The sequence below is a fragment of the Salvelinus sp. IW2-2015 genome, linkage group LG27, assembly GCF_002910315.2.
Source record: "Salvelinus sp. IW2-2015 linkage group LG27, ASM291031v2, whole genome shotgun sequence".
NCBI classification, from domain to species: Eukaryota; Metazoa; Chordata; class Actinopteri; order Salmoniformes; family Salmonidae; genus Salvelinus; species Salvelinus sp. IW2-2015.
The window spans coordinates 20084033-20101769 of NC_036867.1; the positions used below are offsets into that span (position 1 = coordinate 20084033).

A 17737-nucleotide genomic window follows, 5' to 3' on the forward strand; every position below is an offset into this window, starting at 1 on the left:
ATCATTCACTAAATAGCAACTGTCTATTGCCAGCTGATATATATTAGATGTTTTGAAGGTTTTAAGCACTAAGAGTAGCATTTCAGCATCTCCTGTTGTGTCAATGGCAGACTCCCGGGGTGAGTTGACAATGCCCAGATGAAACCTCATATGAGCGGCTCTTTAGCTGAGACAATATTTAGCTATGTAAACACTGATGCTTTTAGAAGCTGTTGACGCAAATGTTTAAAGGAACATTCAGCGAGTTTGCCAAGATCAAAGCCCTGTAGTGATGATTTAATATCAGAAATGGGATGGAGGGTCTCCACACAGCATCTGCATTCTTCCTCTAAGCCCCATTCCAACTTCCACAGCAAGCCTGGCCTGGCACACAGCCATGCGTCGGGCCTATCCATCTCCAACAGCTTCTACATTCAGGTAATTGTCCACTGTTTGCACAATTTTGGAACATACTGTCTCTCTTCGTGTTTAAATAACACCGGTCAACTTCTTGACCTCTATAGTTTGTTCTTTATTAACGGACTCTCAACAAAGTCAAACAATCACACCTGAAAGTGTGTAAACATCTGTGTAAATTGGTAATAATAGCAAGATTGATGATGACAATAGTGGATGCCATATGAATAGCATTGCATGACAATTCAATCCCAACTTCTATTTAAGAATGTCTCAAGTCATTCTTTATACTGTGTCTTGTGTCGGGACTTCGTTCGGATGGAGGGGGGTGGTCATTCATGCCAAGTACCGCAAGACTACTCCACAGGACAAGAACCAAGTAGCAATTCCAATGCCTATCATTTGCTCCACACTGTTGCTTTTAGGCAGAAGAATAAATTACTGTATGCTTTTCAGACATCCATGACTTCGGCTTGGTTAATTTTCTACTTCTCCAAGCCATTCATTCTAACTCGTATTTATTTGAGCTACTTGCCTGCCAGGAGCTATCCTAATTTAGATTGGAAGGGTATGAATTTCCCTGACAGAAACCACAAGCGGGCCATGATGACGATACCAAATTTAAAAAATGGTCTAAAGGGATTACTAAAGTCAAGTAGGTAAACTGGCAATGAGGACAACAGAAACAAGCCTTTAAAAAGCTGAGCTTGTGTCCCTCTGTGTGCCTGCGCTCCATTCTGATAGGTCAGTCTTAGTCCTCCACTGGTTCCAATTTTGGGCCGATTCCACTATCCGCTGGTGTGGTTCGAGTCCTGTAATTGTCCCATAAAGTGTAAGCCATAAAGAGTTCACCCTCACTGGGTGAAACAGAAATGTGGTCCCAGAACAGCAGTCACTCTCCCCGCCACTTAGGCCTGTCAGGGAGATCGCACGAGAGCTCTTCCAGAGCCAACTGTCCCTCTGCTCACATTGCATCCACATAGTTCAGCATCCTGCATGACATGTTCCTACTTTATCTTGGAGTTGGATTATTTGATGCATCCATCTATAGAAATCAAAAAAACATGGTTGGAGAACAATATCAAATAAGTCTCGATTCTGTAACCTTAAGAATATGCTCAGATGTGTGTTCAAATGATTCTTAGAATGAAATATCCATATTGTGAACAGATTGTAGGCTGCATTGCCTTGGCACTGACATCTCCATATCATGAGAACTGTTTGCACTCAAAAGCCAATCCTGCAATCATGGTTACACATTTAATGTGTGTGTCTTTATTCCAAACCATGATTGTAAAAGGCTCATCCTTACATTAACCCCAGAGTATTAACAGATGTTATTTCAAAAGGATGTGTTTCTGAGTTTAAAGAACCACTTGATATTGTGACAAACAGTGGTAAACTGGTTGCAATGACGTCATGCTCAGGTTGAACAATGGTTGCATATTATTTGTTTTTTATTTTTAGGAAAACGTCTTCTTCTCAACCACAAAATCAGTTAACAAACAGAAAATCACATAATTAAAAGATGTTATATGCCAAATTTAACCCGCTGGTTAATATGCACCAAACTCTGATAGCCAATTGCAGAAGTTTCTCATTTCAATTTGGAAATATACTATATGTAAATGCAAAAGTTATATAATGCATATATATTAAAAGGAGCTTTAAGTAATATTTTAGCCATAACTTAAATCATTTTTTAAGACACTGCTTAGAACAACCTGAAATGTCTTAGTACTGCTTCTTACCTTCACATAATGATCCAAAATTGTATTGCTAACATTTTTGCTATCAAGAATGGGAACCAATCATAGTCACAGAAAAAGACTAGTCACAGGAAAAAAAAAGTAATTTGCAGTATGCGTTCTAAAACGTTCTCTCATGGATTTCTATTCCTTTGCTACTACTGGTATGTAATTGACAATTGGCGCTACATGCAGGTGGAAATGTTACATGTATAACCTTTAACTCACTGTCAGCTAATGACCATATTGGATGTTCTACATCAGGCAACCCATCACCACAGAAAAGACAAACTTCAAATGTGACTAAAAAAAAGTTACAACAAATAGGTTTGATAATTATGCATCTGGCAACCCTTTGAGCCAAAGGATTGGGAATAAAAGGTCATCTGGATTGGCCATCCCTTTATGCTCGTTTGTGTCCAGCCACCATCAAATTGCTCAGAGGTTAGATTACTGTGGCCACAAGACATCAGTAGGAATGCACACTTGGACATGGAGGGGAGGGGTAATATATCTATCTCTGGCAGCCCAGGGGTCGACCACAGCAACCATGACCTAAAAGCCTCAGATGTGACGTTATGCATCGACCACAATCCACATACACACAACACCACTCCAGATATCAGAGGACTGCCTTGTTTGATTAGTGGGTGCATTTAGAAATGTATGAAGGGTGGGAAAAAAACTTCCAAGGAAGAACTCCCTGACCCAAAACATAGGGATACAAACAATTGTATTATTGGAGCTACCTCCCAAAACCACATCCTTTGTGTGAATTTGTATCATCCAAGGACACAGAGTCTGATCGGTTATTTCTGCAACATGGTCTGATACAATATAAAGGCTCACGAGTGAGAATTGGCAATACAAGTCAACTCTCTAACATAGATTCCTGGAAATAATCAAAGCCCCTACTGAACTATAACCAAATTGCGGGATTCAACAATCAGAGTCAAAATCTAAATGTTCTTCAGCAGGAAGAAATTGTTTAAATCTAAATGCAGCTTTGAAAGTTGAAATGTACACTGCTGAAATGTAATAGTTCAAAACGAAATATTTTTTTAATAATATAAAGCTGTTTATAAAACAATACCATCCATTTTTATTACCTTTTATGCAGATGAGGCATATTGCAGTTTTTATACTGTGGGTAGATAGCCAATTTATGATTCTATGACATCTGATTGCGTGAAAGCTGCCCTCTCTAGCGCACATACATGAACTTAATCTGATACTTGCCTTTGATGTATATGTACCTCCTTATCTTGTACCTCAGAAGTGTATCACGTGGAAAACCTACCGTTGATGTAGAGATGTACAGGGCCTTCAGAAAGTATTCACACCCCTTCACTTATTCCACATTGTTGTTACAGCCTGAATTCAAAATGTATTAAATGTATACTTTTTCTCACCCATCTACACACAATACCCCATAAATTACGAAGTGAAAGAATGTTTTTATATTTTCTTTGCAAATGTATTGAAAATGAAATACAGAAATATCTAATTTTACATAAGTAAATCACACCCCTGAGTCAATACATGTTAGAATCACATTTGGCAGTGATTAGAGCTGTGAGTCTTTCTGGGTAAGTCTCTAAGAGCTGTACACATCTGGATTGTACAATATTTGCACATTATTATTTTAAATAATTCTTCAAGCTCTGTCAAGTTGTTGTAGACCGCCATTTTAAAGTATTGCCATAGATTTTCAAGCCAATTTAAGTCAAAACTGTAACTAAGCCACTCAGGAACATTCAATGTCGTCTTGCTAAGCGAATCCAGTCTAGATTTGGATTTTTTTAGGTTACTGTCCTGCTGAAAGGTGAATGTCTCCCAGTGTCTATTGGAAAACAAACAACAAGGTTTTCCTCTACGATTTTGCCTGTGCTTAGCTCTATTCCGTTTCTTTTCACCCCCCAAAAAACTCCCTAGTGCTTCCTGATGACAAGCATACCCATAACATGATGCAGCCACCACCATACTAGAAAATATTAAGAGTGGTACTCAGAGTGTTGTGTTTCCCCCAAACATAACGCTTTGTATTCAGGCCTCAAAGTCAATTTCTTTGCCACATTTTTTTGCAGTTTTACTTTAGTGCCTTGTTTCAAAACAGGATCCATGTTTTGGAATATTTGTATTATGTACAGGCTTCATTTTCACTCTGTCATTTAGGTTAGTATTGTGGAGTAACTACAATGTTGATCCATCCTCAGTTTTATAACAGCCATTCAACTCTGTAACTGGTCTCATGGCGAAATCCATGAGCTGTTTCCTTCCTCTCTGGCAACTGAGTTAGGAAGGTGGCCTGTAGTGACTGGGTGTATTGATACAGCATCCAAAGTGTAATTAATAACTTCACCATGCTCAAAGGGATATTTAATGTATTTTTATTTTTACCCATTGGCGAACATTGGAAAACCTCCCTGGTCTTTATGGTTGAATCTGTGTTTGAAATTCAGTGCTTGACTGAGGGACCTTTAGGTTAATCGTATGTGTGTGGTACAGAGATGAAGTAGTCATTCTAAAATAATGTTAAACACTATTATTGAACAGAGATTGAGTCCATGCAACTTATTATGCGACTAGCACATGTTTACAGCTGAACTTATTTAGGCTTGCCATAACAAAGGGGTTGAATGCTTGACTCAAGACATTTCAGAGTTTCATTTGTAATTAATATGTAATAATTTCTAAAAGCATAATTCCACTTTGACATTATGGGGTATTGCATGTAGGCCAATGACAACCTATCAATTTAATATGTTTTTAATCCATTCCAGTCTGTAACACAACAAAATGTAGAAAAAGTAAAGGGGTGTGAATACTTTGAAGGCATTGTATGACTTAACAGTCCCTGGCCAAGTGATGTATGGTACAGAACAAGGACATCAGATCTGCTGTGAGAAAGGGGTGAATTTGGGTTAGTTCCCTAAGGACCCCTTAAATTTGTGTATTTTGGTTCAATCCAACCGCAATCTGCAGAAAACAGCCTCGCAAATATTTGTTGAGCTTTACTTTTCACTCGACCTGCCACGATAAGACAATAGAAAAGGTTACACTGGAATGTTTCAGGTGTTGGTGGGAGGAAAATAGACATTTTTCACAAAGATGATACGATGTGCTCTCGTACTGTTACAGGAGGACATATATTTGTAAAGGCTTCAGTAAATCTCAAATGTCCTCTTCGCCTCGTAGTGCAAGTGACACCACTGGCATTCGAAGGATGGGGATCTTTAACTTCAGTGGGGCCTCCAGGGTACAGTAACCATAGCCATCAAAATGTGTAAAGACTGCTACAAAACGAATATCTACCGATACCCTGCAGCAATGTCAAGACAGTTGAATAATTAGTTCACTGATTGCCTGTCAGTTAAGCCTACATTAAATCGATCCATCTAGTGAAATTTTAAAAAGCACCAAGTTCTATTTAAACAAGGCCTGCTTCTTAGACCGCTTACTCTGCATGCCTTATCAATGTACCCGAGTGGAGCTTAATTGTCACATGGGTCCCATGTTACGATGTGAGAGAAACGAGAGCACGACATAAACCATTCTCCTAAAGCAACAGTGTCATCCCTCAGATTAATACGCAGCCAAGGAGCCTAACATGATCCAGCTTTGAACTCGTCCTGTCTGAGAGAACACGGCAACATGCTGTCAGGAGAGACACAAGCGCTGGGCCGACATGTAAACGCGGACGTTCTTCACACTCCATTGATTTAAATGGAATTACGTTCTTGGCGCCGGAATGGTCTGGTCTCCGCTCTCAACAGGAGACAGAATCTCTATTGATAGTCACTGAATCAGGTCTAGTGTATGCTGAGTGTTTTCAGATCTCAGGCATTGTGGCGACTGGGTCAAATGGACAGTCATCCGAACAGCAAAACCAAAGTTTTGCTCAGAAACTATAGGACCAGAAAGCTTGTGGGCACTAATAATACGGTGGAACAAAGGTTGTGCATGGCCAAATCTTATTGTGTAGCTGCTTAAGAGCAGCTTAATGTTGCTTAATGTTGCTGCTGGCTGTGGGGAGAAACATACCATGTATTTTGTATAAAAATATTCATAAAATATTATGGATTTATTTACTACAAAATATTTGTTTCTTCAAAAAATACATCATAGCACATTTCCTAACTGAACAGTTAACAAACTAAAAGTTAAAAGCACCAACACATTTTTTTTTTTTTGCATTGTAATTACAGAAAATGTCCATAACATTATTTCACTAACAGTGGAATGACAGTGTTTCACAGTGTTACTTATCCGCCAGTGTTGTGGTTAGCTGTGATATTCGCCTATTAATTTCTCCAGCCGGAGCAGCATTGGTTGTAAAACTGAGAAAGCATTCCGACTTTGTGGCTGTGTTATCTAGTGGAAATGGCTCATTTCCTGGTTGTTAAAAATTTGCACAGTTCGCTCAATTTCAGTTTGTGAGAAAACAAGCACTGAATAGTGTAGGTACCATCAAAATCGCTATGTGTAGCACCTTGAGGACATCCGACACAGTTCAGAAAATAGAAAGTGTTAGGTCAGACTGAAGATGAAGCCGGAGGGGATGGCTGTCGTTTTATGGGCTTTTAACCAACCGTGCTATTTTGTTTGGTTTTTCACAATGTTTATAACTTATTTTGTACATTATGTTGCTGCTACTGTCTCTTATGACCGAAAATAGCTTCTGGACATCAGAACAGCAATTACTCACCTTGAATTGGACGAATAATTTTTCTTTAATGAGTCGACAAGAGGGATTTACAACAGACACCCGAACAGGCCCTCATCCCCGTCATTCGCAGGAGAAAGAGATGAAGGTATCGCGGAAGGAGATTGGGGTGCCTTGTGAGGATCTGGCGATGAGTAGCTAATCTGCCGTTGCCATCAGTACTATTGGCCAACGTACAATCGCTGAATAATAAGCTGTAGACCACACTATCTACCTAGAGAGTACTCATCTATATTCTTCATAGCGATCTATTTACCACCACAAACTGATGCTGGCACTAAGACCGCACTCAAGGGGCTGTATATGACCATAAGCAAACAGGAAAACGCTCATCCAGAGGCGGCGCTCCTAGTGGCCAGGGACTTGAATGCAGGGAAAATTAAATCAATTTTACATAACTTCTACCAGCATGTTAAATGTACAACCAGAGGGGAAATAATTCTAAACCACCTTTACTCCACACACAGAGACGCATACAAAGCTCTCCCTCGCCATCCATTTGGCAAATCTGACCATAATTCTATCCTCCTGATTCCTGCTTACAAGCAGGAAGCACCAGTGACTCGGTCAATAAAAAAGTGGTCAGATGAAGCAGATGCTAAGCTACAGGACTATTTTGCTAGCACAGACTGGAAAATGTTCCGGGATTCTTCCGATGGCATTGAGGAGTACACCACATCAGTCATTGGCTTCATCACTAAGTGCATCGATGACGTCGTGACTGTACGTACATACTTCAACCAGTAGCCATGGATTACAGGCAACATCCGCACTGAGCTAAAGGGTAGAGCTGCCGCTTTCAAGGAGCAGGACTCTAACCCGGAAGCTTATAAGACATCCCGCTATGCCCTCCGAAGGAGGTTAGAGCCCTGGCAGAGTGGTGCCAAGATAAATGCTTCTCTGTGGTGAAGGTGCAACAGAGACTGAAGAAATTCAGCATGGGCCCTCGGATCCTCAAGAAGTTCTACAGATGCACAATCGAGATCATCTCGACCGACTGCATCAATTCCTGGTACGGCAACTGCACCGCCCTCAACTGGAAGGCTCTACAGAGGGTGGTGCGGACGGCCTAATACATCAGTGAGGGTGAGCTGTCTGGCTTCCAGGACATCTACACCAGGCGAGGAAGGCCCAAAAGATCGACAAGGACTCCCGAGCCACGGACTGTATCGGTGCATTGGGTCTCGGACCAACAGGCTCCAAGACAACTTCTATCACCAGGCCATCAGACTGCTGAACAGCTAATCCTAGCTGTCTCCCTGCAGAGACCTGCACCTTAGAGACTATCTGCACTATCTGTCAAAAAAATTATAATAATTAGATAAGTATTCAACCCCGAGTCAATACATGTTAGAATCACCTTTGGCAGCGAATACAGCTGTGAGTCTTTCTGGGTATGTCTAAGAGCTTTCCACACCTGTATTGTGCAACATTTTCCCATTATTCTTTAAAGAATTCTTCAAGCGCCGTCCAATTGGTTATTGATCATTGCTAAACAACCATTTTTCAGGTCTTGACATAGATTTTCAAGCAGAGTTAAGTTAAATTGCCTTGCCAAATTGTTTGCAGTATTACTTTAGTGCCTTGTTGGATGTTTAGAATTGTTTTTATTCTCTGTCAATCAGGTTAGTATTGTGGAGTAACTACAGTGTTGTTGATCGATACTCAGTTTTCTCCTATCACAGCCATTACACTCTGCAACTGTTTTAAAGTCACCATTGGCCTCATGGTGAAATCCCTGAGTGGTTTCCTTCCTCTCCGGCAACTAAGTTAGGAAATACGCCTGTATATTTGTAGTACCAATAGGTGCCCTTATTTGCGAGGAATTGGAAAACCTCCCTGGTCTTTGTGGAAGAATCTGTGTTTGAAATTCACTGCTCGACTGAGAATCTTAAAGATTATTGTATATGTGTGGGGTACAGAGATGAGGTAGTCATTCAAAAATCATGTTAAAAACACTTATTGCACACAGAGTAAGTCCATGCAAAAAAAATCTAAATTTAAACCATTTTAAATTCAGGCTGTAACACAAAATTTGGAAAATGTCAAGGGGTGTGAATATTTTCTGAAGGCACTGTAAATACAGTTGATTATTTCCATGCATACTACCTCTACTGTTGTGTTTTTCCTTAAAAGCGCTGGTTGTCACGATTCAAATGTGCTATTTTCAGGGATCATGCCTGCGAAACTCACAGCTGTGCTTGCAATAATGCATATGAAACGGAAGAGTGTAGCGGATGTAACAATAGTAGTTTCATTTTGCTGGAATGTTCTCAGGCAGATTTATAGCTCTCAAAGAGAAAGCACACTAAATAATTTTGTAGAATTGAAACAAGATCACTTCCACAGAAGCCCTGAAACCAAAAGCCAAAAAGGAAATACAAATGTACTCTTGGAATTCTCATTTGAACGACTTGGTATCTCGTTTGAATAACTTAGTATCTCGTTTGAACAACTTAGTTAAAAATAGAATATATAATTATAATATATAAAAGATACTAAGTCATCTCGTTTGAACGACTTAATTGTTGTTTTGTCTAATAATAATTTTGTTATGCAGCTTGTCAAACCATGTAATGATTGCTGCAGCCATCAATTAACATATTCCATACACTGATATGATTATTCATCGACAGTTCTTTGATAGCCTAAAGCAAGGCTCCTTTGAATGGCAGAGTTTGTAAGTGGGAAAGTGGAGCAGAGCATAATTCGAACAGATTAAAAAATAAATTAAAAAACACCTGAATAACAAATTAGACCTAATTAGACAAAAGAACAATTAAGTTGTTCAAATGACTTAGTATTTCATTAGAACCAGATAGTCATTCGAACCAGATACTAAGCCGTTCAAGCGAGATACTAAGTCGTTCAAAAAAGATAATTCCAAGAGTAAGTTTATTTTTTTTTTTGCATTGGGCTTCAGGGCTTCTGTAACTTTCAGTTATTTTATTCCACCTTTATATAACCACGTAGGCTAGTTGAGAACAAGTTCTCATTTACAACTGCGACCTGGCCAAGAAAGCGAAGCAGTGCGACAAAAAACAACACAGAGTTACACATAGAATAAACAATCGTACAGTCAATAACACAATCGAAAAATATATATACAGTGTGTGCAAATGTAGTAAGATTAGGAAGGTAAGGCAATAAATAGGCCATAGTGGCGAAATAATTACAATTTAGCATTAACACTGGCGTGATAGATGTGCAGATGGTGATGTGCAAGTAGAGATACTTGCACATCATCCGTCTCTTGGTCACAGATGGATGAAATCACTTTGTTCTTAAAGCTTAAGTTGTAACGAGTCTGCACACATTTGAATGGCGTCTCAGTGCCGCTCAGAAGACGTTTGGCATTACAGTCTCTGTCGTCAAGATAAATGAAAGTGCCAATATTGTACTGTCACTAAATATGATCATATTTATTTTACAGTTATACGAAAGGTGACATATTATAGTAAATCATTTATAATTTTATTGTTACTATATTTAGAAAGCATTTCAGTCATTTCAAGCTCTATTGCCCAACTGACTGAATAGGGGAGGGAAATCATGTGATTTTTCATATTTTTTTCATATTTCTACTATGTCCTTGAGCTAGTCTTCAAAAGTGAGTAGACCTCAGCAATTTATAACTATTTTTACCAGACAGGTGAGTTCCAGACCTTTCTAAAACTATGCAGCATTACCAGATATTACTTTTGGGTATGTCTATTTAGGCAGAAATCTTCATTTTGCCATATCTTTCAAGAGTATTATATTATTAAGGGACTGGATTCAACCAGACTGGTGGTAAACGTGAGTTACCTGGGTGGAAAGCAGATTGCAGTCAATGTGAACACCCCTTCCTGTCCTGTGACACTGCAGCAGGGCGGCCATGATGGCTCCGTGAGCGTAGAGTCCTGTGGCCAGGTCAGTCATTGCGACACCCGGCCTAACTGGGTCCCCATCCTACGCAACAGAGCAAGTAAAAAAAATATATATTGAGAAACCATTAAGCCGACTTCCTTCCAAAGCAACTTATGTGAATGTATAAATCTCGTATGGATGAGTTGTGAGTTAAAATCCCAGGTGAGGACACGCTGAGTTATAATTAGACAATGTATTCATGTATGTCAAAGTAAAAAGTAAAATATGTATGTTGAAAACAATGTATAGCGAGTATACAAAACATTAAGAACACCTGTTCTAGCTGTGCCACCAGACTCTGGGTTCGCGCCAAGGCTCTGTCGCAACCGGCCGCGACCGGGAGGACCGTGGGGCAACGCACAATTGGCCTAGCGTCGTCCGGGTTAGGGAGGGTTTGGCCGGTAGGGATATCATTGTCTCATCGCGCACCAGCGACTCCTGTGGCGGGCCGGGCGCAGTGCACGCTAACCAAGGTCGCCAGGTGCACGGTGTTTCCTCCGACACATTGGTGCGGCTGGCATCCGGGTTGGATGCGCGCTGTGTTAAGAAGCAGTACGGCTTGGTTGGGTTGTGTTTCGGGGGACGCATGGCTTTCGACCTTCGTCTCTCCCGAGCCCGTACGGGAGTTGTAGCGATGAGACAAGATAGTAACTACTAACAATTGGATACCACGAAATTGGTGAGAAAAAGGGAATAAAATAAAAAATGTAATGAAAAAAAAAGAACACCTGTTCTTTCCATGACATAGACTGACCAGGTCAGTATTACTGATGTCACTTGTTAAATCCACTTTAAATCAGTGTAGATGAAGAGGAGACAGGTTAAAGAATAATTTTGAAGCCTTGAAACAATTCATACATGGATTGTGTATGTGTGCCATTCAGATGGTGAACGGTCAAAACAACACATATGCCTTTGAATGGGATATGGTAGTTGGTGCCAGGCGCACCGGTTTGTGTCAAGAACGGCAACGCTACTGTGTTTTTAATGCTCAACAGTTTACCGTGTGTATCAAGATTGGTCCACCACCCAAAGGACATCCAGCCAACTTGACACAACTGTGGGAAGCATTGGAGTCAACATGGGCCAGCATCCCTGTGGAACGCTTTTGACACCTTGTAGAGTCCATGCCCCAACAAATTGAGGCTGTTCTAAGGGCAAAAGGGGGAGCAACTCAATATTAGGAAGGTATTCCTAATGTTTTGTACACTGTGTATATCTTGGGGAGAGAAACATACTCACCTCAGGGCCAGTGATGTGCATCATGCCAGAGACAGCAGAGGYGATTGAGTCATACCCTGGTCGCTGGGACAGCGGCCCAGTTTGTCCATAGCCTTGGAACCAACACACACACACACTTTATGACTTTCCCATAGCAGGACTTTGGCTTCATGCCTAAGAACACCCCTAGGCCATGGTATATTTACAATAAATCATACCCCCTCAAGCCTTATTGCTTTATTCCACAAATATTAGGGTGGCAGGTAGCCTAGCGGTTAAGAGCGTTGGGCCAGTAACCAAAAGGGCGCTGGTTCGAATCCCCGAGCCGACTGATCATGTTCATAGATTAAGCCAGAACCACACGAACAAGTGATGGGTTATTAAAGTATGCTATGCAGAAATCGCTCTCCCATTTCGTGGTTGCCAAAACTTTTAATAGTTCACCTAATTTCAGTTTGTGACAAAATAAGCAAGTAAAGTGTAGATAATCATTGTACCATCTAAACCGCTGTGAAATATATATTTTCCATAACCAAAAATATTGTTGTTTGAAGCTGGTGTACCAAACCGAAAATAAAAGGAAGCGAAAACAAAACTTAAGAATGGGAAGCATAGAAATAGTGCATATAGAACAGCTCTACCATTTCTTAGACTTGGTTTCAAGTAGAGTGGTAAATCTATAACTTACATTTCTATGTGCATTTGGTCAGCATCTCCCAAAAAGTTACATATTGCCACTAAGACCTAAAAGCATAGAAATAGCACACATAGAACAGATCTACCGCTTCTTAGACTTGCTTTCAATGATAAGGACAGATCTATAACTCACATGTCTATGTGAATTTGGTTGGGTCGCCCCCAAAAAGGTCACATCATAGCATTAACTCTGTAGCCTCAGCACGAAACCTATCCCCCTCTATACCATGGCAGAAATGTTTTACCCCAATGTGAAACACACACAAACCATCTAACCCCTCTGTACTATACAACAGCAGCATGGTATTTACCCCTATGAAAAGTCACACTAAATAATTAACCCCTTTACACAAAGTAAACACAATTGCAACTCTTGTCCCGTGTCAACACTGGGCAAATGTAATCTTGAGCTGACAGCCTTGGAGTGATTTTAACCAATATTTGCTATTCCGGGATATAAGGAAGTATAGAGAGGGCCATAAAGAATAGACGAGTAAACCCTTATATCCACAGAAAGCTTGGGAGCTGTAGTCCATATTTGTATAAGACTTACTGAATTGGCACAGCACAGGCTCAAATACATGATACAATGTTTTATTTTTTTTCTATACAAATCTTGATAATCAAATAAAAAATTATATGAATTATTCATGTGAATGAAAAAGTATTTTCACCCTTTGAATCCTTTACAAATATGGTTTCAAACAGAGGGTTCATGACATGACGGATTATTTGTCTTATACCTTTAAAATGTATTATGAAATTATAAATCCTTGTAAGAAAAAAAAAAAGATGGATACAGTAGAGACGTCATATAGTGGAGTCTACCTTCAAGAAGTCTGGTGGGCAAATATAAATTCCTACAGAAACTATATGAATGTTTTTGTATTCTCCCCGAACAGACGAGTAGAACATTATCTTGCAGTTCTCTCTACCTGACACAGAACTGTGGAAATCACATGAGCTTCAGACATTTAGCAGGGATTCTTATGAAACTAGGTTATGTAGTATCGCTGACATCCACTGTACTGCAGTATAATGCACATCATTTGAAGCACAGCGGCTCGCTGAAACCAGCCATATGTCATACTTATATTTCGGACAGTTTTATATAGTACAAGTTCTATAAACAGCCTACTATCCGATTTCAGGGACTAAGATGTGTCAGCTCAAGACGTAATTAATTCAATAATAGCAAGTAACTTTTAGCTTACAATGTCCCACCTTATGCAGACATAGATGTGTTTTAAAGAATAAATTGAAAACATACAGTATGTTGCATAGCACGAACTAACTAAAACAGGGAAAAGGAATACTGGTCTTGTTTGATTGAGCCCAAAAAACAGACATTGCAGAAGAAAATTAGGAGTGTTTACGTGTACTAAGCTATAGCCACTGCAGCCCAATCAAAATAAGCACTCCAGGGGGAGAAAAAAAAAATCTAACCATATTTCACGGTCTTCGAATTAGATTATTGGAAAAAAAAACTGGGCAGACGTGTGGCCACAAAGTGTTTAAGCCATGTTTTGTAAGGAGCTAAGCATCCTGTACAGAGGTCACAACATAGCTTGACTATGTGTGTCTGCATAACCCTTTTAAGAAACAGAGAAAGAAATACACAATATTCTATTATGCAGTGTATATTTTTGGCTGACAATGCCATTGAAGTCACTGGCAAGGACATAACATGCAAGGCTACAGTTTGTCGTTTTTAGAAACAGCAGGCAAAATATATTGGAAGATTTCAACCACTTCGGACACTAAAACTGCCGAGTCTTTTGCAAAGTGGGCACTCTGTCTTAAGTCGTTTCCATGAGTGGGACTGCCGATATGCGCCATCACTGGGATCTGAAAGATTACATAAGCAATTATACTCCATGTATTATTGCTTAGTTAAAAAAAAAAATCCTAATAAAATATGGCTACTCAAAATTGCCACAAGGTCACAAAATTTGCCCGCAAGTCCAAGGCAATCAACCAATAAGCAAAAATACATCAAATGATGACATCATTGCAAGAGGCTCACTGCACATAAAGCAAGCACGCTCATTAAGTGAACTAAAATCTATTTTAAACTGTCACAGGCATAAATGGTTTCCTTTTCACTTGATCGCAGCATACAGCTAAGGTAAATCAAAAATAGGGGTGGATAAAATGTATGTTTTCCTAAAAGTGTGTCTTATCCTGGAACTTAAATAGCTTAATACTGAAAAAAGAGCTAGGTGGTCTGCTCAAACTAAAGATCAGAACACTTAAAACAACTTTGAAATTGAAAACTGTATGGATATAAATAAGTTTGAAAAATCTATTCTATAAATATCTGGAGACATCAAAAAACTCAAATGGTTTATGAGGCAAAGGCCACATCAAGCTAATCAAAACACATTAGTTACAGATTCACAAAAGGAATTTGTCTAAATCCAGCTAAATTAAACATTTCAACATGAGCATTGTAAATCTTTCCAATTTCACCGTAGTGTTTACCATCCACAATTTACTAAGGCCTCGTGGGTAATGTCTCCAGCATTTAACAAGAAAGGGGGCTTGGAAATTTGGCAACATAAGTCATCTTCCAACAAGACTTGGGGAAATTAAAACTATCTGCAAATCATTGCTTTCCTTGCCACAGGGAATAAAATGGCAAATCTTAAACCAACTCGCCACATCTGACGTATCTGGGTACTAAGACAGGAGGTATGAACTAATGGTTGACACTTTATTTCGACACTTTATCTTGACACTGTGGTGTTTGAAGGAACTAGAAATCCAGGGGAATACATGTTTACTAGGGTGTTAGGCTCCCTCTAGTGACCATTAATGAGAACTTCAGGGATTTACTTTGATCTGATTTGACACAAAAGGCCCATGATAACATATAGCAATACCACTTCAACACAGAAGGGTATGCCAAGGTGACACGGCATCACTGCACAGGAGACGGTGACGTGGGCTTTTGAACAGAGTGTGACAAGATTCCAGGATTTACAGCTTCCCCACACGCGAAACCAATCTCTAGCGTGGGGACATTACGCCATCAGTTACAGATTACTGTGGCAACAGAGCAATTTTCGCAAAAAGCCTCAACTTGCTTTACGAGTGGATAATGCAGACAGTAAACTGAAATGGGCCTTTTCACAAGGTCCCAAAATGAATTGAAAACATGGATAGTGAAGATTGACAGCATACAAAACAAAAAAAGAGCATTCTTTAGAGGCATCAACATAACTGAGTAGAAATTGTCACCGAGTCATTACATTTCCTTAATTAAGGATCTGCAAGCCATAAACTAGAGCTCTCCCACACCATACACATGCACTTTGACTAGCTAAAACCCAGAATTGGGGTCAATTCCCTTTCCATACATTACATTCAGGGTGTGGAAATGGAATTCCAATCAAAACGATTCAGAGACTTTATTAGGTTTCCTGATGCTAAGTATTTCATGCATGTTGATCACAGAAATGGAGTTACAGAAAGGTGTATGTTGTGTACAATATAATGTTGGAATGATTTGAAAGCTGGGTGTAGAGGAAGTGAGCACAGAGCCAGAGGCAGGTACCTGAAATAGAGCAATACACCAGTCTTGGGGCTGCTTTGTGTACGTCGTCGTAGCCAAGGCCCATCTGATCAAGCTTCCCAGGTAGATAGTTTTCCACAAGGACATCACACATCCCTGCAAGCTGAGGAACACAGCCCATTACGTCTGTTTCTACTGTGCTGTATATTGTCACCCAGATCGTCATTCGAAATGTCAACGCACCCACATATAATCATCGGGAGAAAGATTGGAATGGAATGCGATGGTCATTCTATGATTCCATGTATAAGAACGTCATGTGGAGAATAGGTCGTTATCAATAAAACGTCACAATGCGGTGCAGAGCATTCGATTTGGCTGCTGGGGGGCAAGGACACCCCCAGCTGCGCTAAACCATTGACAACTACGTTTCGTTTTCAAGGGATTGTTAAATGAACGACCGCTATAACTCTGGTTTTATATATAGTCACCTCTTGAAGAAGGTGATAGTCTGAACTATAAGAGTCATACAGCAAGTAACTGCATTTTCATGATCGTAAACATGTATTGGTATAGAACAAGAATGCCCGCACATGGTTAAGGCTCCCAATGCACATTGGAAAATATACACGTTTCATCTCACCTGACCATTGCGGCGGACATGACGCATGGTCAGGTGCAAAAACAAATTGTGTATCTCTAATAGTTTTACGACAATGAGATAGGCACATGTTGTAGTTCCAGAAAATAACATATATATTTACAAAATGACCAAGTGGGTAACCATGAAAGGCAAGACAAATCAAATTGACATATTCATGTAAGAAATGGTCTGATATCAGACCTCTAGGAGACATGGTACACAAACGCTGAATCCAATACAATTCTCTTCTCAATTATAGATCATCGGTATCTCCCCCACTTCCTGGGAGTCTTAACATGCTCGATGCCAATGTATCTCAAAGAGCTACATTGGCATCGAAAGAGCTTGACGTCGTCCTGGTAGAAATAGTCAGTCGGACTACCGTCATCACCACTATAGGCAAGCAAATCAAACAATATTTAGATTTTCAGGGATAAACTAGATGGCTGTTAGCTTGTTAATAACTAGCAATACTGACATGGTCCATCAATCAATGTAGCCTATCATGTCTGTCAGCAGCAACGGTGAAACACTCATTAACAAACATGTTGAAAAGGCGATGTTCGCTAGGTAGGGCTACATTGGTTGAAGAAAAAAAGTACATTAGGTCTACTTTCCACTATATGTTTAGTCAACTGTACAAAGTTTAAACTGGTAGATTACAAAGTAAACATTATAGGCTAACAATATATCGGCAAATGCACCCTTCTGCTCGACAGGCAGAGCCCACAAAGGATGGGAAACCAAACCTAAACCACTCTTACTTGTCAGGTATAGTTCGCTTTTATATCACTCAAATATCAAATTAATGGTGGCAAATATTGAGAGATATTGTGTAGCTACCCCAACATATCTGAAATGACACAATTGATGCTTACTGG

General features: G+C 39.8%; 1 protein-coding gene and 1 long non-coding RNA gene across 4 annotated transcripts in view; one reads left to right on the forward strand and one right to left on the reverse strand.

Moving 5' to 3' along the window:
* sugct (succinyl-CoA:glutarate-CoA transferase) overlaps nt 1–17737 on the reverse strand; it is a 163747-nt gene that overhangs the window by 131695 nt on the left and 14315 nt on the right. For 2 of the 3 annotated variants that reach the window (XM_023972951.2, XM_023972953.2), the window contains 3 exons: nt 16256–16376; nt 12022–12113; nt 10678–10821 (listed from right to left, as the gene is read on the reverse strand). In XM_023972951.2, the coding sequence (XP_023828719.1) occupies nt 10678–10821; nt 12022–12113; nt 16256–16376 (357 nt within the window). The remainder of the gene's footprint in view (nt 1–10677; nt 10822–12021; nt 12114–16255; nt 16377–17737) is intronic. The other variant, XM_023972952.2, reaches the window with a different exon arrangement.
* LOC111953578 (uncharacterized) overlaps nt 1–17737 on the forward strand; it is a 54541-nt gene that overhangs the window by 16306 nt on the left and 20498 nt on the right. The gene's annotated exons all lie outside the window — the stretch shown is intronic.